General features: G+C 43.3%; 1 protein-coding gene across 1 annotated transcript in view; it reads right to left on the bottom strand.

The window, feature by feature from the left end:
- Positions 1 to 22,500, bottom strand: part of LOC308116438 (genetic suppressor element 1-like) — a gene marked incomplete at its 5' end in the record, with an annotated part of 42,819 nt that overhangs the window by 15,690 nt on the left and 4,629 nt on the right. Inside the window, one exon of the mRNA XM_080474627.1 lies at positions 98 to 277. Coding sequence (XP_080330753.1) covers positions 98 to 277 — 180 coding nt within the window. The remainder of the gene's footprint in view (positions 1 to 97; positions 278 to 22,500) is intronic.

Raw genomic sequence — 22,500 nt, 5'->3', positions numbered from 1 at the left:
GTTGTGTGTGTGTGTGCTTGCGTGTATGTTTAGGGCTTTATTAGCTCTCCAGGGCCTGGAGCTGCTGAGTTTTGAGAATGGTTAAATCTGCGTTCACCTCTGGGATCCTCTGCCTGTTTGGCCAGTTTACGAAGGGCAGCAGCGAATCCGGAGTTTGCAGATTGAGCAACTGCGTTCCCATTGGTTAGTGGGCTGAGGGGACTGACTGTAGCGGTGGTGCGAGTTGCCGTGGAGATCATTCCTAATGATGGTGATTTATTGGACTCATGGTTCATACCTGAGGAGAGTAGAAAGGAAAAAGAGATGGTGAGGAGCCTTATTACCTGATAAATCCAAATAAAACAACAGCAATCGAGATGTCGTCAGCTTTAGACAACTGCGTCAACAGAGAACTTTAATAACCACCTACCTGGAAATGATCTGTGTGTCATGTTGTGTTGCTCATTGAGTAAAACTCAATCGGCAATTTTTTGGTTTGCATGTGTGTGTGTGTGTGTGTATACCCAGGATAGTGTGTGTGTGGGTCACATCTTCTGAAGACAGAGTGAAGGGAGTAGAGCTGTGTCAAATAGAGCGGTGACCCTAATAGCAAATCACACACATGAGCGCACACATGTCCATTTCCTCAAGGGAGCCAGTCAACACATCTTAAGACCTCGGGAGCGTCTACACGCAAACCTTATTAAGTATCACTGCATTTTTACACCTTCATAGATCCACACGGAACACACACACACACACACACACACACACACACACACACACACACACACACACACACACACACACACACACACACACACACACGCACACACACACAGCTGTACACACACACAACCAACAGCTATCGATCTGTTGGACGGTGGACACACTGAGAGCAAACACGGTTAGAGTAACCTTTGTCTTCACCCTCTACCCTCTTACTGACCCACTAATGTTAATTACAGCTGGAATTAGCCAGCAGCCCCCCAGTCTGCTCCAGCTATGACCTCATTACCACCACAACGCACAGTCACACAAACACCTTTAAAACACACACACACACACAGACACAACACCAGAAGAACAAACACAGAGCCAAAGCAGTAAACACACTCATGAAAAATTCATACGCGCACATTGAACAACGTTATTGAACGGTTATTCTGCTCATCACGCTGACAATCTTGACAAAGCGAAAGAATAAAGGACAGTCAGATCTCAGTCTGTTCGCTCAAAGTATCAAACCCCGACGTTTACAAATAAGTCAGAGCCTGTATCTGCTGAACGAGTGAGTAAAAACTTACTGGGGAAGTTGTAAGGGTGAAAAACCGAGTAAGAAGATATGTGATGATGAAAGTGCCTCAACATTAAACTCAGTAAAAGTAAAGCAAAGATAAACAGTGGTTCTCTGGGTTTGTTTTCTCTGGATGCATGAAGTATAAAAGCAGCGATTAGTACTCAATATTAAGAGGTTACAAAGAAGCCTTTCCAAGTTTTATGGCCCTGCCAGCTGATGCAAGTGAAGATAATGAAAAATCTATACAATTAAACTGCACACGGCTTTCAGACCTTTTCTGTCATCTTTTTCTGTTTTAGGCTCACCCTCCTTCCACATCATTTCTACTGTGTTTCACTGTTTTCTTTCCTTTCTAAGTATACACACACATCTACGTGTCTTGAAACAAATTGTAATTGTTTGTAAGTGCAAATCAGACAGACAGAAAGGAAAAGAGGAGTGAAGAGGGTAAAAGCGCAGATCCTGATTGTGTGTGTGTGTGTGTGTGTGTGTGTGTGTGTGTGTGTGTGTGTGTGTGTGTGTGTGTGTGTGTGTGTGTGTGTGTGTGTGTGTGTGTGTGTGTGTGTGTGTGTGTGTGTGTGTGTCTGCTGAGCCCAGCAGTCAAGGGAGAGATGATAAGACAGTTTCTATCGACTCCTTCTCTCCCTCCCCTCTCCCTCCCCTCTGCCTGCTCTCTCTCTCTCTCTCTCGCTCTGTCTTGCTCTCTCGCTCTCTCTCTCTTCTCTCCTCTCTCTCTCTTCTCTCCTCTCTCTCTCTCGTTTATCTCAGCATACTGGAGCTTATTCATCAAAAGCTAACACACATAATCTCTTCTCTGTTTCTTGCTTTCTTTCTTTCTTTCTACAATCTTTTCTTAACAGGCTATTCCTGATTTTTATCCATGCCATTTACTAGCACCACACACACACACACACACACACACACACACACACACACACAGATGTGTGCATATGCACACAATTCTAACATACAAACACTCACCCTCCCGCTCACTGTTCTCCTCTTGCTCGTCGTCTTTCTGCTCCTATGTGAGACTCTTTCACTCTCTAGCTCTCAGCCTTGCAGCTGCTACGTGGTCACGTGACCTCTTTTCTATCCACTCCCCCACCCCCACCCCCCCCCTTCACCCACCCCCTCCTCCTCTCCATCTACCGCCTCCCTCCTCCTCCTCCTCCTCCACCGCCTCCTTCTTCATCTATCACCCTCTCCATCCTACCTCCTACTCCTCTCGTCTCTGACACTCTTTTTATCTTTCCATTTTCTCTCCTTAGCTGTCCCCCATCTCTCTCTCAAATTGTGCTCTGTGTCGTTTCCTTCTCTCCCTTCATTCTTCATCCTTCCTCCTTTTGGCTCGCACTCCCAGGAGGGTGGCGGTGGTGGCGGCTGGAGGGCGGGGGTGAAGGGGGATGAGTACGAGGGGGAGGAGGAGCAGGAGCAGGAGCAGGAGGAGGGTGAAGACGGGGAGGGTGGATGTGTGATTTGGGCTGTGTGTGTGTGTGTGTGTGTGTGTGTGTGTGTGTGTGTGTGTGTGTGTGTGTGTGTGTGTGTGTGTGTGTGTGTGTGTGTGTGTGTGTGTGTGTGTGTGTGTGTGTGTGTGTGTGTGTGTGTGTGTGGTAGAGGGTAGTGTTAACCCTCCATCCATCACTCTGTCCCTCTGTTAGTCAGCTCTGTCTGCCTTGGGACACAGGGGGTTATGGGGTGCAGGGTGGTGAGTAGAGGGGGGCCATTACAGTGACCTTTCACCCTTCACCCCTGACGGCTGCTGCCCCCGACAGCAGGGATTTGGAGGATGAAACAGACAACAGCCCGCAATACAAATTAAGACATCTGACTTCCTCTATGAGTCCTTTTTTCTTTTCTTTTTGTGACGAGTGAATGAATAAACAGAACTAAAAGCCACACCAGCAGCAACGTGAGGCAGTAGTGCCCGTTGCATCAGAAAACAGCTGCGTGGAAGAAGAAAGAGAGATGACCTTACTGCCAAGATCAATAATGAGGCAAAAAGAAAGGGAATTCAGCCTGAGGATGATTGCAGGTCACACTGATAACCCTAAACAAAAGGGTTTATCCTCTACACGGTGGTCACCTGGGGACATCTTAGACCTGAACTTAACTGTGTCTGTAGATCAAGGCTTTTCTTAGCACGCTGAAAGGATTAAAGCCACGTATACTGAAAACAAGCTAGTCATATTTTCAAATAGAAATACGAAAATTGGTTTATCTGATGATCAATATTGGTTTAAAAGTGGAGATTTATTTGCGCTTTTTTTTTTTCTTTTCTTTTTTTTTTAAATGTTGATGCATTTACTCTGAACATAACAGTATGAATAGATACATTACAGTAATGTGTAGATCCTGGCTGGGTTTTTCAATGCATCATTTCTGTGTCTTTAAGGTCTTTAAGAGTAAAACGTTAATTGATAAGACTCTGACTATGTAAGCTAAAATGCATGAACATAGACTTAAGTTTCATGAATTACGACCTTTCGAACCAACCTGCTGACCGAAGTGTCTTGTTTTCCAAGTTGACTGCTCCGGCTTCAAAAATAGCAATCATGTGCCAAACAAATATACTGACATGACTACAGATCTGTTAACATGTTGGCGACACGACCAAAACATTTACCATGTCGGCATTAAGCACAAAGTACGGCCAAATGTTTGTTCAGACTGAATGACAGATAGGAAGCGCCAGGCAAAGGTGGTTGTTTGTCAACCACACAGATCATTTATATTCATCCATGTATCTATACGCTTCAGCCAAATCAGGGTGGCAGCGTGCTGAAGACAAGCTGAATATGAGGGTACACTCTGGACAGGCCACACACGCTCACATTCACACCAGCTGGAATACTAGAGGCACTGATGAGTTTCAAATGCAGGTTTTGGACAGCCACAGCAAATGGGATAATCTGGAGAAAACTCACCCATATGCAGGAGGAACATGCAAACTCCTTACTTGTTACCCTGCAGACAGTAAAATCACGTGTAATCATCTCTGAACTAGTGTATTATGGGAAATGTCCATGCATAAAACTCCTACTTAGTTTCAGAAATATTCCATTCAAAATACAGTGTGAATATTAACCCGATAGTATTTAACTGAACTCACCGATTGAGTCTATTGACGTAATGTGCATTAAGTCAGAGGTATAGTGTGTGAACTTGTAGCGCTGTTGAAGACTACTGAATGAATCTCAAACAATATCCTGTGCTTTACAAGTTCTGTTTCATTATCCCTCCGAGAAGTAGCTGAAGCTTTAAAAAAGCAAATCTATTGGAGGAGAAAGAGTATTTCTGTGAATTGAAAGTAGTGGAATTATACAGAAATGCTTCAGTAAAGTGTTGTTACTTAAGATCTCAGGTGATGAGGCACGTTGTTCTCTCATTGAGAAGTGAGTCAGTGGTTCAATCCCTTCGTTCTTGTTTCCAAGTCTTCTTGAGCAAAACTTTGGACTCAAGGTTCTTCCTGGTGGGTGTGAGCACTTTGAATGAGAGCGTTGTCGTCACTGGTGTGTGATGGGGTCAAATTTACTGTCAACTGGTGAGAAGCAATTATGTGAAAATGGAACACACTGGTGCAGTGTATTGGGTCTTTACAGAGGGTCACCATGAGATCAATGCTCATAACATTATATACCCAATGACTTATTAGGATTCTGTGTTTGTAAAATTATCAAAACCTTTTCTAAGACGTTCAATTTCAATGTCTGGCCATTGTTTAACACTACTGTGTTTATCTGCATGAGTAAGAAATGTTGTCTGTTTCAACTGCTGTATGAGTATGATGTTCTATTACTTTGTGGGAGGGTTTTCAGTGGTGAAAGGATATGATTATATACGTTAATGAAAAGGGACTTACGAAGTCATTTTGAAAGTGTGCATCACGTCTTCTCTCTGAAACCATTTCATGGTTGGATTCATGTAATTCAATGATAGCATTTAGGAAACTCTGAACAAACAGTGACTGAAAAGTTCACACCGTTCTCCTGTTTGATTTGACGTCACCATATTTCTTACATGATTCGTGTTGCTGTATTTAAAGAATCAATATGCTGCATGTTCCTTAACCATGTCGTAGACTCTACGACGTAGAGGCTTGTGGTTGTGTAGGACTCAAGTTTGTTACATTGAATGGTGTTTCTAATGAAGCAGCCAAGACATTAGAACTGCCCTGTTATTTAATGATTCCAGTTCAACACCACTGCACATATCACTTCAAAAATGAACATAAACCAAAAACTGATATTTATAGTCCTTTTCACAACAAAATTAACTGCTGAGCTTTTCCATTAGATCATAATAGTGCCTGTAGATACAAACTAATTCGAATTGCCAATGAATCTTGGTGTCAGTTCAATGCAACAAAGAATCATGATTTCCCTTTTTTTTTTCGGGTTAGTGTCAGGGATATTTCTATTTCTTGCAGATTTTTTGCGCAATGCTGTCTATACAGAATTCTAACCCTGGCCTAACATGTAGTCCTGACTTCAAATTGATTGATCCTGCCTTGATCAGTGAGTGTAGTTTGACCAGCTGATGGGAAAAGATTCAATAGAGGGAATGACTAAAGTTTCTGTGAACCAACACACAGTACTCAGTGCCGACTGATTTGCTGACCCGGCAATACAGTACCAATGCATCTAAAGCCACTTGCATCACAAACTTGTAAAACGTCCCTCATCTTTGTCACACTGGAAATTATATCTGAGAGTTACTCCATTAATCTGCATGCATGCAAACACACCTGCAATCACCCTCCTCTCAGCGGGATGTAAGTGATAGAGGACATGTTGAGGCCTGTACCTTTATTGTGTATCTCTAACTTTCTCACCTTTTTCTTTTTTTCCCCCACTTTCATTCCGTCATACACAAAAACAGAAAACACACAACTCGGGGGGGCTGTGTGGACAGCAGGGGAGGACCTGCTCTGCCTTGTCAGCTCATTAAAAAGCTTAGTGTGTGTGTGTGTGTGTGCGTGTGTGTGTGTGTGTGTGTGTGTGTGTGTGTGTGTGTGTGTGTGTGTGTGTGTGTGTGTGTGTGTGTGTGTGTGTGTGTGTGTGTGTGTGTGTGTGTGTGCGCATGAGAGCGAGAGAGGGAGAGCGAGAGAGAGAGAGAGAGAGAGAGAGAGAGAGAGAGAGAGAGAGAGAGAGAGAGAGAGAGAGAGAGAGGAGAGAGCGAGAGAGAGGGGATGGGTGATTAGGATGGAAGAAGAGGTTGTAACACACTACCTACTCGTTAACACTCATCACACTGGTATGTCTGAGTGTGTTTGTGCATACGTGCGTGCGTGCCTGCCCGTCCGTGTGTGTGTGTGTGTGTGTGTGTGTGTGTGTGTGTGTGTGTGTGTGTGTGTGTGTGTGTGTGTGTGTGTGTGTGTGTGTGTGTGTGTGTGTGTGTGTGTGTGTGTGTGTCTTGCCTGCGATGTTAACACTCAGACATTAATTTAATAGTCCTCACTTGTTTTTATGAACGGTTACCTCACATAACACTAATAATGACTGCATGCATGTGCACACACGTACACACACACACGTACACACACACACACACACGCGTGCAAACATACGCACGCACGAGTAAACAAACAAAGTCTGCTCTATTTAAGTTTTAAGACACTGTTATTTGGGCTCCTACAGCTGATACTAATCGCAACAAGGACTACTGTTGCTGTTACAATAGCTGGCAGACTTTTTGAAATTCCTTTGACAATCGCACAGACATACACACACACAGACGGAGAAGGGGAGAGAAAAAGTAGCCAAATGTTTTACAGCCTCTTAAACTTGTCTGTAATAGCAGTCAGAGTGGCGTCAACACAGCAATCTCCAGGGTTACTCCAGGGGCTGCTAAATGGCTTTACTAGCTCCAGTCACTCTGCAGCTCGCACAGAAACACTTAACACGTCCTTACAATCCATAAACAACGAACTCACTCTCCCACCCCACCATCTCACACACTCAGGAACACAGGAGCATTGCACAAATTAACAGAAGCCTCAGAAAAATGACAAGGCGGTGACATCAGCCCCCCAAAAATTCACACACATATGCATGCTGTCTGTGAAAATACATGTAAAGCAAAGCGCAGACACAATTAGCTGACTCAGTATACGGGCCTTGCCCGTCACAAAATGTATGCATGTGACCCCCAGGGACCGAACAGCCAGCATGCATTTATGGTGCTGGAATAAGTGGAGCAGAAAAACCACATACTGCAATAACCAGCACCTCAAGCAAAAGAAAAAATAAACAGAAAGCCCATCTAAAACACAGTAGAACGAAGAGTTAGTGACACTCAGCATGAAGTAATGATGAAAAGAGTACGAAAGAGGAAGGAGTGATTACTGTGACTTATGTTTTACAGTGAGGCTGCCTGAGTAGAGTCATGTTTACTATGCAATCATAACAGAGTCAAGATGTTAGTGCAAGGTCTATAAATTATCAACAGCTTAGAGCTGGGACGTGGGCAGTCCACAGAGACAGTCGGGCCACGTTGGAAAAGCTCTTTTTCTTCGCGTCACCCCTCCATTGAACTTGGGGCCTTAGCTTCCACATCCTCCAGGCATCAGGGCGCCGTTCCTCTGTCTCTGACCCCTTCTCCATTTCTCCAATCAGTGCACTCATCTCCAAGCATCTTGTCACTGTCTTTCAGATACAGAAAGAAGATATAAATAGCAGCTGTTCTGGGACGCCTCATACTTTGCTTTATCTGTCTGTGTTATCATTTCTCTGCCTTGTCATTTCCTCTTCTCTCTCTCCCTCTTTCTCTCTCTCTCTCTCTCTCTCTCTCCTCTTCGGTCTCCCACCACTCACTCGACAGGCCGTCCAATCATGTCGGCTACAATTCTGCTATTTTCCTCTGTGTCATCGATCTCGTCTGTAGCGTGTGGCTCAGTCTCACCTCTCTGATACGGAGATGATGCAAAGAGATAAAACAATCTGAGGCAAAACCAATCTTACTCCGTCTCCGTTTGTTTTGGCGCCTCGCTGCGCCTCTCTCTCCTGCCTGCAGGTTTCTGTTTGGTGTGTGTGTGTGATAGAGGAGTTCACAATGTTTGGGGGGGTCGGGGGGGGGGGGGGGGGTGCTGCTGTGTTAGACAGTCGACAGCCACAGATACTCCTCTTCTGGCTCGAGGCCGGCTCTGCTCACCAGGTGCCGACACCGCGGTGGCTAGACCTCAACCATCTGAACAAACACAAAGTGTAAGTGCGTGCATGTGTGCATGTGAGGTGGAGAACACACACACACACACACACACACACACACACACACACACACACACACACACACACACACACACACACACACACACACACACACACACACACACACACACACACACACACACACACACAAACTTTCCTGTCAAGCAGGTGTTGGGTAAGTATAATGTGCGGAGTGTAATTGAGGTGTGCGTTGTGAAAGAGGACCTGCAAAACAACTCTCGCCTGTAAGGAACAGTCGTGTTCGTGTTGACAGGGTGACACTCAGCGTGCTGAGAAAATCAGAGCAGGACCGATACCCAGAGCCACGTCTGTGTGAAAATTAATTCTAATGACTTTTATAGATCTTATCCTGATGTTGTCGATGTACGCCTCTGGGTATTTGATTTAGTAGCTTCATCACCTGTTCTTAGTATCAGATTGCTGCATCGCCTCCCTTTAAATCAACAACATGCAACAGCCTTCAGGTCAAATCATGGACTCCAGTACTGGTCAAGTGCTGGTAGCATGAAAACAAATGAAGTTTTAGTGAAAGACAAGTTGGATTAACGTGAAGAAAAAAAAAAAAAAAAGTACATTTGTCTGGATATTGAGGGCTTTTTTGGAATACTTCGCTACATTGTAGCGCAAATATCTGTATTTTTCACTCTCAGCTTCACTCACTTTTTTGTTTTTGGCATCTTTGCTCTATTTACAACATGAAAACTAATTTTGACTAATGCCACCGCTTGACCAGGTCGTTATTGAAAATGAGAACCAGTTCTCAACTAACTTACCTTGTAAGATAAAATAAAATAAAGATAATAAAATAAAATAAAAACATCACACCCTGCTCCACTCCCCTCTTCAGAGGTTCGGACTGAACCACACATGTACCCCTCCAGCACAAGCCACTTCATATCACCAAAGACTAAACTGCTTTCTTTTGCACTTTAGTCTTCATGCACTGTTTATGTGTGTGTTCTGCATTTGTAAATATGTAAGTTAATTACACTAATATTTATAATTCATCCCAACAGCAGGGTCTGTCATGGCTGAGCTGACGCATTTCCTGCCCAATAGATCAGAGTGAAAGATGTAAGATGCAGAAGTGAAGAGTGAACGACAATGGCGAAAGGGCACCGACTTAAACTGATGTCTATGACAGAGGGAAGTACAAGTACAAGGTAAAAATGAAAGCAAAAAACACTGATGAAGGAGCATATTCAACCACACATTCCCCCTCCACAGACTGATTTAAGAGAATTGTTGACACTTCGAGGAATAGAAATCTCGTGTAAAGGGGGACTTTCTACATTTATTCTTCGAGTCCCTTGCAGTTTTTGATTCCGCTTAAATGAGCGGATAGAAACATCACTTCTATTTTCAGATGTTGTGCAGTACTATTTTTACAGTAATCTGGGTGACTGTCAATTCAGAACAGGTGTCTCATTTGCAATGACTTAAATCTTTATGAAGCAACGTCTTCACACTTGTAATAATACTCACAAAACCATCGCCACTTCGACAACAATTTTGATTATATGCATTGTGCAGAAAATACGTATGTGTTGTGTATGTGCGTTCCAATATATTCACAAAAAAAAGACATGTTTAGACACACTTTTTTGGGTGGGGGGTATCATTTTGGAGGACATCAAAAGTGGAAAAAGGTACAACCTTTCACAAATCTTCTCAGATAGGAAACTGTACTTGTACTGATTCTCTGTTTTGACTGTGATGAGAAAGCAAGTGCACAATATCGTCTCAATGATTTAATAGACTGCAGGCGGTGAAGGTGAATCTGAAGCGGGGAGTGGGGGGTGAGCAATGGAGTTTACAGTATCTATATGAGGTGGAGGAGGAGGAGGAGGAGGAGGAGGAGGTAATTAAAGAGATTGGAGGTTTACTCAGTAACCCCTGCTGAGCAGCTGGTCTATGGCAGGTCAGGAGCAGCACATGGTGCATGGTGTGTGTGTGTGTGTGTGTGTGTGTGTGTGTGTGTGTGTGTGTGTGTGTGTGTGTGTGTGTGTGTGTGTGTGTGTGTGTGTGTGTGTGTGTGTGTGTGTGTGTGTGTGTGTGTGTTGAACTCCACCTGCGGGCTGTGTACACACACAAAAGCGACGGGATCCGCTTGACTGCTGCTAATACACCCGGCGGCATCTATCTCAGCCAAACAATACAGTGGCTGTTAAAGGTCCCGGATTAAAGAGCGACTCCTCTGTCTCCCATGGGTGCTGCTGTGAGTGAGGGCAAAGCATCATAAGGAAGCGAGCGGCATTTCAGGTCTGCCTTCCTGCTCATTAAGTTTACCTGGAGCAAACAGGCAAGATGTTTAATCTCTGACAAGTTTGACAGGAAAGACATATCGGGAGAAACCACAAACACCTCTCCAGAGCCTCACCTGCCCGCCAGCTGCGTCAAGACGCACGCACGTACAGAGACCACACAGGAAAAGCTTCCCTCTTACTTCAAAATAAGCGCACGTTATTGTCAGCATTGACTATCATATGACGCATATATTAAATAATAACTATGTTCACTCCGTTCTGAAGTCTCTCTGTGTGTGACTATTACGCGTAATCTCACCAGTCGGTCCATACACCTGCTGTCTTCACACCGTGCGTCAAGCTCAACCAGTTTGATTACATATTGCTGATTGATTCAATCACACACTTCCCACTTTGTGCCGAATAACCAGCCGTAGTTCGTCTAAAAATAACTTCCCTGGCTTCACTTCCAACAATTCAAGTTCTCATAAACAGGCAAAGAAGAGTACAAACCGGAGATAAAACTGTCTTCGCGCATCAAAGCGAAACTATCAGAGCGCAGTAAAATAAAACACCACAAAGTGCACAGAGTCGCTACAGAGCACTGTAAAATATAAGACACACAGTGAGCTGGTTTTTGTTTTAAAGGAGCCAGAAGGTCGTTTGGATAAATCCTCAACTCAGCACAACAGACTGAACCCATGAAATCTATCAGTGATAGTTTAACTCGTGTTAAGTTCAAAAGCCTCGGATAGGCAGAAATGAAAGGCCTTATCATTCACTCACAGCGACAACAAAGCGAACAAAGACATTTGTACTGGAGAAAAAAAAAGAAGAAAGAAACACAAAGCGCACAACTTACCGCCTCACCAAAGGAGAGAAAATCCTCGGATTGTGCGCATCTTCTGGGATAAATGACGGGTCCGCGCGCAGCGATAAACTGTTTGATCTCGGCTACAGCAGCACAACACACACCGATGAAGAGATGTAGGAAGGAGAAGGACAACTCATTAACTGTCCAGAGAGAGAGAGAGAGAGAGAGAGAGAGAGAGAGAGAGAGAGAGAGAGAGAGGGGCGGGGTGTGAGAGGGGAGGGGAATGGGTGGTGGGAGGTGGAGGAGGAGGAGGAGGAGGAAGAGCAGGAGGAGGAGGAGGAGGGCGAGCACCTGCTCCACTGATGCTCCCCGGAGAGATGGAGGAGGGAGGGAGGGGAGGAAGATGCGGCCCCACATTGCTGATACCTCACAGCTTGGACATGTTTACTGTCCAGTGGAGACAATCAGGTCTGTTCAAGTGAGCCCGTCCTTCTGTTCTACTGTACACTCACACTGTATTGTAGTACTGTGCTGGACACTCGCTTCATTATTAATAAGAATACTGGTAATTGTGTTGCACATAAGAACGTGTTAATAACAACTGAATTGGTACAATTTCAATAGTAATCTGGTCTGAACAGATGCAACAGTGCTTGTGCGTAATGCACTCCAGAGATAGATTGGTATGATTGGTAGGTGGAGTGGGCCCTCCTTCAAATCATGAGGTTGGGGGTTCAATCAACTACCCTGCCCTTGTCCGCATGTGTAAGTGTCCTTGAGCAAGACACCGAACCCCAACAGGCTCCCAGTGGAGGTTGAGCGCCTTGCCTGGCAGCTGTCACCATGTGGTGGTGGTAAGTGTGTGTGTGAATGGGTGAATGTGACTAACATGTTCTCACACTGTCCATCGGTACTGCTGAAGCGGTAAAAATGTGCTGCATAAGTGAAATACATTAACTAAAATTGCCCTCCCACTCCAATCGCAGTAATAGATTGAATTGAGGCAGCTTTGAGGTGAAGCTTGCCTAAGATCTTTCAAACAATTGAATCAGTTGAACTTAAATGAGTTGAGAACATGACATTTACTTTCTCACTATACTACCGGTGTTTTGTCTGTAGACACTTTTATTACATCCTCACTTTTCAAAGAGTAGGTAATGTATGTCCTGTATGCCAGTAAGGTCTTGCTAATGTGTCAGCATTGCAATGAGAGAGCAGATTAGGTAATAGTACATTCGTCTGACTGTAGGGGGCAGTGCTGAGGACACTTCTTCATCCTGTAATTTGAAAGTAAAGGTAAAACTACAGCGTGCACAGTGCACCAAAACCATGGAGTCCCACTAATCAGACATTCAATTGGTTGAAATGACCATAACATGACTCAGTGCCTAACCGGCCTCAAACCTCAATGCACAAATGAGCAAACAGCATTTTAATATTTCCAGCAGAGGCCAGCTGCAAGAACCCAAAGTACTCTATTAGTGTGTGGGAGTACTGCGATTGAACATATGAATCTGCGATGAAGTTATCAAGAATTTGTCGCCGAGATGCATGACTATTCTCCTTTTTTCTGCAGATCTTAAGCCAAATCTCTGTACTTTTACTCCCTTACATCTTGAAAAGAGTGCTGAGACTAAAACTTGGAGTTTAGATTTTTAAGAGATTTGTTCATCGTTGCATGCATTTCCAACAGGGCTTAACTGAACTTGAAAATATGCAATAATAACACATAAAATGAAATAATTAATAGAACAAGCGGGAGATGCAAACTTGGCTGTTACATTGCTTACATATTCAATTAAAAGTAAAAGTACAAAGTACTCCACTAAAAAGATTATAACTTCTTAACGACATTCGATTGGGTTGTCCTTTGGAGCCGTTCAAAGCACATTTATAAGATGAAATAATGTTGTATATGAAAATTATACAATGGAAGTTTGTTTTGTGAACGATTGCAGATGTGAAGAAGGACTTTTCTCTGTTGAAATAATAAATTCACTGGCAAAATGACAAATAAGTATTAATTCACGTTGTGGGCATACTCACTAAGAACTTGTGATTTATAAAAAGTAAATTAAAAGCCATCCAAAAAATAAAGTAATACCAATAAAAGCAGAATCAACCCAATTCACTGCTTCATAACAGTAAAGTGAGTAAATATAATGTGTTACTTTTGCCTCTTCCAGCAAAAAAATCACCATCCATGCTTTATTGAGCAGAAGTGTTTGCAGTCATTCATTTGAAGAACTAAACCTCTCAATGTAACTATGTCTCTCAAAAAGCTTTTTACACTTTGTAGTTTTTGTATAAATAAATTTAAATGGCGTTTTTGCTTTTCACAGATTTCTGCACAATGTCTCTGCAGTGACCTGAAAAGTCACTTTGTAGTAAATCAACAAGCGGTAAACACCTGTATCTGTATAAATTGTTAAGTTGCTAAATTTCAAGCATCACTGTGTTTCATTGTTACCGGGAAACTACAAGACATTGAAATATTCAGTCTTCTTTTAGCTTTGCTTGTGTGAAAACAAAGTCTCAATCAAATCACAAAGGTCAGGATCCATAGCACCTCTTTGTGCTCCAGGTTTCTCTGCTTGTTGGTGTGACACGTGCAGCTTGTAGTAGACTTATCAGAGCATTTCCACTTATACCAGCTGTTTCCAGGCTTTCCTGGAAAGCCTCTGTAATGGTTAAGACATATGCCACATCCACGGTTTGCATCAGATTTCCTGTCTATACCTCCACAGTAACTGTCACTCATAGAGGAGTAAAAACCTCTTACTTTCCTGCAGCTCAACTCGAGGCGGATAAGATCAGCATGGCAAATCACGAAACACAACAAAATGACCTGAATGAAAGTGACATGCCTCTTCGAGAGCTGCAGAATTAGGAGAGCTCTGCAAGAAAAAAATAATTTCACATGTTGAAATATGAATAAAATAATTTGCCTCTACGAATGTGCTGTACGACAAATCATGCAATTAGTACTATTTGAATCATCATATGTCTCAATACATAAAAGGTGTGATGTACTGAGGAAATATGAACGCTAAAATTTATTCCATCAGCTTTTATTACTCTTTGAGATTATTTGTGAAAGTTACGAACATGCTATAAAAAGTATCAAGCCATAAACATGTTTAATAGCGTTCATCTGTCATCATGTGCTATAAGCTTCTTCAGCCTGCTTCATTTAGTCTAATATTTCAACATCTCCCCTGGGCCTTTCTGTCTCCGTCTTTCTTGATCGTTCATCCCTTCATCCCTTCATCTCTCCATCCCTCTCTCCTTGTCTCCCAAGCAGCTGCTCCACTTTGCAGCTATTTAACAGCTGTTTTGCATCAATTTGCGCTTCAGAGTGCAAATTTCTACCTTGTCCATCCTTCTCGTCACTCTTACTTTTCTTTTCTTCTCCCCTCTTCTTTCTGTCTTTCTATGGCATTTCTAAAATACCACACACAATAGAAGCAAACGGCCATAATGTTTTCCTCAATGAATAGACGTTCGCTTTCAAGTCTTTTTTTTTTGACATTTATTCAGCAAAGTAAGACGCACACACACGCACGCACGCACGCACACACACACGCACGCACACACACACACTGGCTGAATGAGCACATGTACATATATGCACACAGATTAGCAGCCCCCTACTTCCCTACTTTCTTCTTTCACCAATACTGAAGGAAGCTGTGGAAGAGAAAAGAAAAAAGTGAGGCTCCCCTATAATCCCCAAATCCCTCTTTCTTGCACTCAAACCTACACAAGAGAAAAGAGGGGGAGTGAATGTGTATATGTCTGTCTGTGTGTGTGTGTGTGTGTGTGTGTGTGTGTGTGTGTGTGTGTGTGTGTGTGTGTGTGTGTGTGTGTGTGTGTGTGTGTGTGTGTGTGTGTGTGTGTGTGTGTGTGTGTGTGTGTGTGTGTGTGTGTGTGTGTGTCTGCAGAGACTAGCGTAGCCTGACATGATTTATGGTTCGGCTGTGCACTGCAGGCAGACACTCTCAGTTTTCTCTGAGGTAGGTGTCTCACCTCCATCCTTTGTGACCTATACAGGTTGTGTGCGTGTGTGCGCCCATGTGTGTGTCCGTGTGTGCACAAGGCAGATAGGATGATAAACCACATGCTTGTGTGCAAACTGCAGGTGCATGAAAGAGAAGTCAAAACCTCCTGATCTAAAATGTGCCGCCCGCTCCGTGTGTTTTTGTGTGTGTTTGCGTGCAGTGTCGGGGTCAGAACACACAGCAGTGTGTATTCTCTGGGTGGGTTATACTTGGCGGTGTGACTGTAGGATCCCCCATTAAGCAGCGTGTAAAAGAGGCCAAGCACAGAGGCCATTATGAACTCCAGCAGTAATAGCTCCAGGAATCTCACTGCCTCTGGAGACCCGGTCATTAGCCTATTCCTCTCTCATAAAGCCCTCTATCCATCACACATGCAAGCATACACACATTTGTATGCAGACGCAGCCACACACAAACACAAGCACGTGAACACTATTTGTCCTCTCTCTCTCTCTCTCTCTGTCTCTCTCTCTCTCTCTCTCTCTCTCTCTCTCTCTCTCTCTCTCTCTCTCTTTCTCTCTCTCTCTCTCTCTCTCAATCTATTCATCTGTGGTGAAGGAGGGAGCAGTGCTGGGGATACTGCTACAAGAACAATCCACCAAGACATCCACAGATGTCTTTGAAAACAGATGCACTCTTTGCACAGACACACACACACACACACACACACACACACACACACACACACACACACACACACACACACACACACACACACACACACACACAGATGCTCATTTACAAAAGCAGCGAGGCATAATATCAGCCATGAACCCAAACCCCTGATTATTTAAATGTATTCCTCCTTCCCCATCCAGCAAAAGTAAGATGCTGTAGCAGCCTGTTAGCTCTGGTCAGGTAGGAGATTACAAACAGAAACACTGTCACATACAATAGCGCTTTGTGGCTGGACAAGCATTATAACGACAACTAAATCCACTTTCTGAGCATCTTCGCTTTCCCTCATACACACATACACAAACACACAAGCATACATGTCCATACACATAACTCTCTAGTGAGCTTTATTGGCAACTCAGGCAGTGAAGACAAACTGCAGCGGAAACACAGAGATGAGTGCACTCTTTATCCTCAGGCAACTGCATGGTCATACGGACACGTATTGTAAAGCTGTATGTTCACATTCACCTAGTAAATAGTGTGTACACAAACACACAGGATAGATTCAGTGCTACTTCACACATACAGTATGCACTCATTTACTTCAACCTCTGGAAACACACACACACACACACATGCATGCACACACACACAGAAACACAGTCTACATACACACATGTAGAGAGAGTACAATGTGTACCAGTATACACAAAGCAGAGGGAGTCCAGAGAGAGGAGATACCTGGGGATGGAGACACACTGGCAAAGGTAATGCTGGAGTCAGTCACTCTGTCCTCTGGCAAAACACAACGCACACACACACACACACACACACACACACACACACACACACACACACACACACACACACACACACACACACACACACACACACACACACACACACACACACACACACACACACACACACACACACACACACACACACACACACATGCTGTAAAGATAAGCACTAATCCTGTTTATTACCTCCTCCCTCTCTGCACTCTCCCTCTCTTTTTCATTTTATCTCTCTCATTTTCTCCCTCTCTCCCATCTTCTCTTATTTTCCCTGTCTCTCCTCCTCAAGCCTATTTTACCAGCGTGCACACGAGCACACACTCACACAGAACACATGCACAACTGCTCACACACGAAGCCACTCAAACACACACACACACACACACACACACACACACACACACACACACACACACACACACACACACACACACACACACACACACACACACACACACACACACACACACTCACACACACACGCACACACACACGGACACACACACACACACACACACACACACACACACTTTCAGTTTACTCCTGTGATGTTTGTTGGCCTGGGGCTGAGACGAGGAAACAGGGAGGGGAGTGTTGATGTGTGCTGCTCTTTTCCAGCTCCAGCTCTGTTCACGTCCTGCAGAGAGAATTACCTTCCCTTTGTCTGTGTGAAGGGGCTGCTGCCTTTACCATCTGTGCAGCGGATACAGTGGCAGGCATGTGTGTATGCACACTTGCATGTGTGTGCCTCTGTTATGCTTCTATAATCTAGGGTAATAAAGACATTGGAAGATCTGAATGGGCTTTTTTTTTTTTTTCGACCAAGGGATAGGATTTATGTTCGAAGGCTTAAAGATAAAGTGTCGTCAGATTGTCAGAATGTCCTAATGATTAAAGTAATGGATATATTGATACTTACAAAAATAAACCCACCTTTAGGTTTAATCAGTGGCCTTTCAAGAGCTTTCAATCAGCTGTCACATCATTGAAGCTTCTTCGATTTCCATTTTCCTGAGGGTCACAGTTGGTTGAATAACAGAGTCCCTCTTGCCCTTGGAGGCACTTTCAGACAAAATAATTTCATCTCAGTGTCCATCAGTTGCAACTTGTCATCCTATCACTTGGTATCAATTAGATGTAGTACACTCAGTTGATTCTTTGGAGATGATGGCCTCATTAGTTCAATTTAACCCAAGATTGCTTCTAGTTTTTGAATCATAATATCAATATGTATTCCTCTGACAATAACCTTCTGAAAGTTTTATAAACAAATGTTTTTGTTGGTAATATGTTTATTTTAACAGGAGCACACAATAAGATTTAGTGGCATCTTGTGGTGAGTTTGCAGATTGCAACCAACTGATTGCCACGCTCTCTTTTCCAACAGTGAACAAGGGAAAGTTTGATTTGTCTGCTTTGTAACACTGGTCAAACTCGACAGCACATTATCATGAAGACGACAAGTAGGTATAACGGATCCCATTTTTTTTAAAGTTACCTGCCTGAACAGCAAGTTCAATTTCAAGCAATGTCACAGTGACGAATGGACAGTTAAAATTACATTCAATATTTTCTAACATATTATATCTGTACTGATGAATTCCCCTGACTCTAATAATCCAGACCTTTAAATGAAGGACGGTATGCACAATGTGACTGTTTTTGATTTTCTTTGCACTCACAGGATTTGGATCCTTTGATATCCAAAGATGTGATTCCACTAACGTCACTATAAAATGTTGCTGTTCTCATCGGTGGGAAATGCCTGATTCAATACAGTTACATTTTAGGGGGATACGTGATAACAAGACAATTGCACAATGCTTTCTTTAATCCTATGTGCTCCTATCTATGGCCATTTGCATCATCATCATCATCATCATCGTCACCGTCGTCATCATCATCATCATCATCATCATCATCATCGTCCGTCAAGGTACCACTATCACCTTTTGTTCTTGCTCCACTGTCCTTTCAAACCAATCTCATTACTCTCCTCTTACTCATTCCTCATTTTATTCTCACCCTCCTCTCTCTCTCTCTCTCTCTCTCTCTCTCTCTTTCTCTCTCTCTCTCTCTCTCCTTCTCTCTTCATCCATCTCTTTCTCTCTCTCTCTCTCTTTTCCCTTCTCTGTTCATCCATCTCTTTCTCTCTCTCTCTCTCCAGATGGGTGGCAGAGAGCAGCAGCTTGCTGTGGTCAGGCCAATTATTTACATAATTATGATCTCCCACTTAACCACATGATCCCTTACCTGGGCGTGGGCAATTAAAACCACCATTATCATGCAGATTATGCAAATATGCTCAGAAGCAGAGCAACGTGGTGAGAGATCACATGTGAGCAAGCACATGCCCTGTAACCAAGTGCATGTTAGTGCTCTGCTGACATTTGTTTTTCCTGTAACATGTATTAGGCAGCAAACACAGACGTCACAATACTGAAAGTAAACAACAACAAAACACTGATTACTTTTCGAAAAGATTTTTTAAAGTGTGGTTTTAATCCTTGATAATTACGTAATTAGAATATTTGCTGTCAATGAAGACTCAACTAACATTAAATGTCTCATTGTGTCCAAACAAATTTCATGATGAGACTTAAACTAAAGAAATATTTATTTCAAAATACCGTATGAAAAAATTAATTTGTTTTTTATTTTCAACACAAAGTGTTGTGTTCCCCATCAAAATTCACAGAAATATACACAAATTAGGTTTTGAGCATACACATACGCCTTTTCTTTTTGTTAAACTGTTGTGTATATGAGTGCAAAATCATGTAGTTCAGAGAGGAAGCACCATCATTTGATCCTGTCAAGTCTTGCTGATTTACATCAAAAGTAGCTTTTTCATATGCATGTGATTAGATAAAAAAACAAAAACAAATAGAGAACAGCTAAATGATACTTCCATATGACACCTGCCTTTCTCTCACATGATATTTCATTAGCCATTGTCATTCGTAAGGTTTGGTTTATTTTGTGTAACTGCCCTTTAAAAACCAAATCACATTTGATATACCTGTTTTATTATATCAAATGCAAGGGAGACGACAGGGCTGTAAGTCAGGATAGGTGCTGTGACTGTACATGTTTGTATGTGTGTACAAATGCAGCCTGCAGTCACATGTGCAAGTTCACTGGAACCTGCTTCCATGGTGCGGCCAGGTGGCAGACCGAGTCGTGCCCGTGGGTAATCAACAGGCTCCTCACTGGAGCGACATCATTGATCTGTGTGTGTGTGTGTGTGTGTGTGTGTGTGTGTGTGTGTGTGTGTGTGTGTGTGTGTGTGTGTGTGTGTGTGTGTGTGTGTGTGTGTGTGTCCCAGCTGGACCACACTGGTGTACAAACTTACATCTGCATTATGAAGCATACATGCTCTGTCTCATGGTAACTGCCATCTAACTGCTGTTAACCAGCTCTCTGTAAAGGCTCCTCCCTCCCTCCTCCACCACAAACACACACTCAGACACACACACGCTCTTGCAGCACACTCACACTTGCACACACTCTGACACATTCAATCAATTATGTTTTGACATGGTTCATGAACATGCAGATGGTGCAGGACCAGCGGGAGCAGAGAACTGAGTATCTGTCTCATTCTACTGTGTTCCACTCTCAGAAATGTATGTGTATTTTTGCCTTTATGTGTGCACAATGTTTGTGTGTGTGTTTGAGTGTTAAGGAGTCCACTGTCCTGTAAAATATATTAATGCCGGCAAATTTTATCTGCTGTATTTTCATTTGGCTAATCCCCCTGCCATCTGTTCGTTATCGTTCTGTGAACTGCTTATTACAATTTTCACTCCGTGTGTGTGTGTGTGTGTGTGTGTGTGTGTGTGTGTGTGTGTGTGTGTGTGTGTGTGTGTGTGTGTGTGTGTGTGTGTGTGTGTGTGTGTGTGTGTGTGTGTGTGTGTGTGTGTGTGTGTGTGTGTTTAAGTGTGAGAGAGGGAGTGAGTGAGAGCACACTACCAGGAGATGTTGTTATCACCTCAGGTCAAAATCTGCTGGCATTTATCCAATCTCCCCAGCTCAGTGAGCAGACAGGCTGCATGTATGTGTTAGTGTGTATAGGTTTCTGCTTTAGTGTGTTTGTATCTGTGGGTGTGTGCGCGTACATGAATGCGTGTACATTGTTTGTGTAATTGCGTGCTCGCATGTGAGATCTCACATCAAAGCTTTCTCCTTGTCCTAAATGAATGTAAACACCACAGAGTGTGCGTGTGCGTGTGCGTGTGCGTGTGCGTGTGCGTGTGCGTGTGCGTGTGCGTGTGCGTGCGTGTGCGTGTGCGTGTGTGTGTGTGTGTGTGTGTGTGTGTGTGTGTGTGTGTGTGTGTGTGTGTGTGTGTGTGTGTGTGTGTGTGTGTCCACGCATGCTTTAAGTGAATCCTCTTTTAATTAAGAGCTCATTAGTGACACCAGCTTTTTGACCAATTAGGGTGATGTGCTTACTTGCTCACTTGTTTGTTTTGTGGTTGAGACATTACCAAACATGCTGTTTTATTCATTCCTTTTCTTCTACAACCCATCTCTGGCTTTACTTTCAGTGTCTCTGGAGGATAAAAACATAAAATATACATTATGGCTGTTGTATTTGCATTTTTTGTCTTTGATTTTTTTTTTTTCTTGGCAAAAGAAAGTTATCCAGCTCCGACATGATGTTTCTGGGTGTGTGTGTGTGTTTTACTTTATATCTCCTCTGCATTATCAAGCTGTTGTCATAGTCTTTTATTCATCTCATTAATAACCGTGCCCTTGAGGTGGAGCACCGTGACCCTGTTTTCATCGGCGCACTCCTGAGCAAAGACACGCGCACAACCACACATAAGGATGCGCACACAATTAACAGCAGAGAGCCTGACAAGCAGCTTCCTTTAAGGTAGCACCCATTTCGACCTCCTGCGTGTGTACACAAACGCTTGCCACACTTACACATGGAGAAGAATTGGGTCCAAACACACAAACGTGACTGTATGCCTGCAGCTTCCCCACCCAATGAAATGTGTACCTCGGCTGTAAACACTCGACAAATAGTGTCCTATTTAGAATAAAGACTCAAAAGCAGAGACTGAGTTCTGAAACCACCGCAGAATATAAATACGAGAAATTGCCTGGCTTCTTGACGGAGATAAACTGCAAAACAGGGTGGTAAGAAATGAGAGAGAAGCAGGGAAATAGAGAAAACTGGAAGGCAGAGAAAGAGGCAAATTAATGGATACTGATCCACCATCAAGACATCCTCCATCTATCATTACAGCCTCACACTACTAGTTTAAGCCTGCCTGTACCACAACTAGCCAAGTTGGATATCAACATATATAAGACAGTTTGAAGATAGTTTATACTGCGCTGATCTTTTCATGCTGCTGAAGGTGATGTCTATTTGTCTTCACAGACTTTGTGTCATGTGCATTACTCATTGACCTTACACCAAACTCCAAAACCAC

The sequence above is a fragment of the Lipophrys pholis genome, assembly GCF_963383615.2.
Source record: "Lipophrys pholis genome assembly, chromosome: 11".
Lineage (NCBI taxonomy): Eukaryota > Metazoa > Chordata > Actinopteri > Blenniiformes > Blenniidae > Lipophrys > Lipophrys pholis.
Note: the sequence above shows the minus strand (reverse complement) of the source record. Positions and strands in the feature narration are given on the sequence as shown.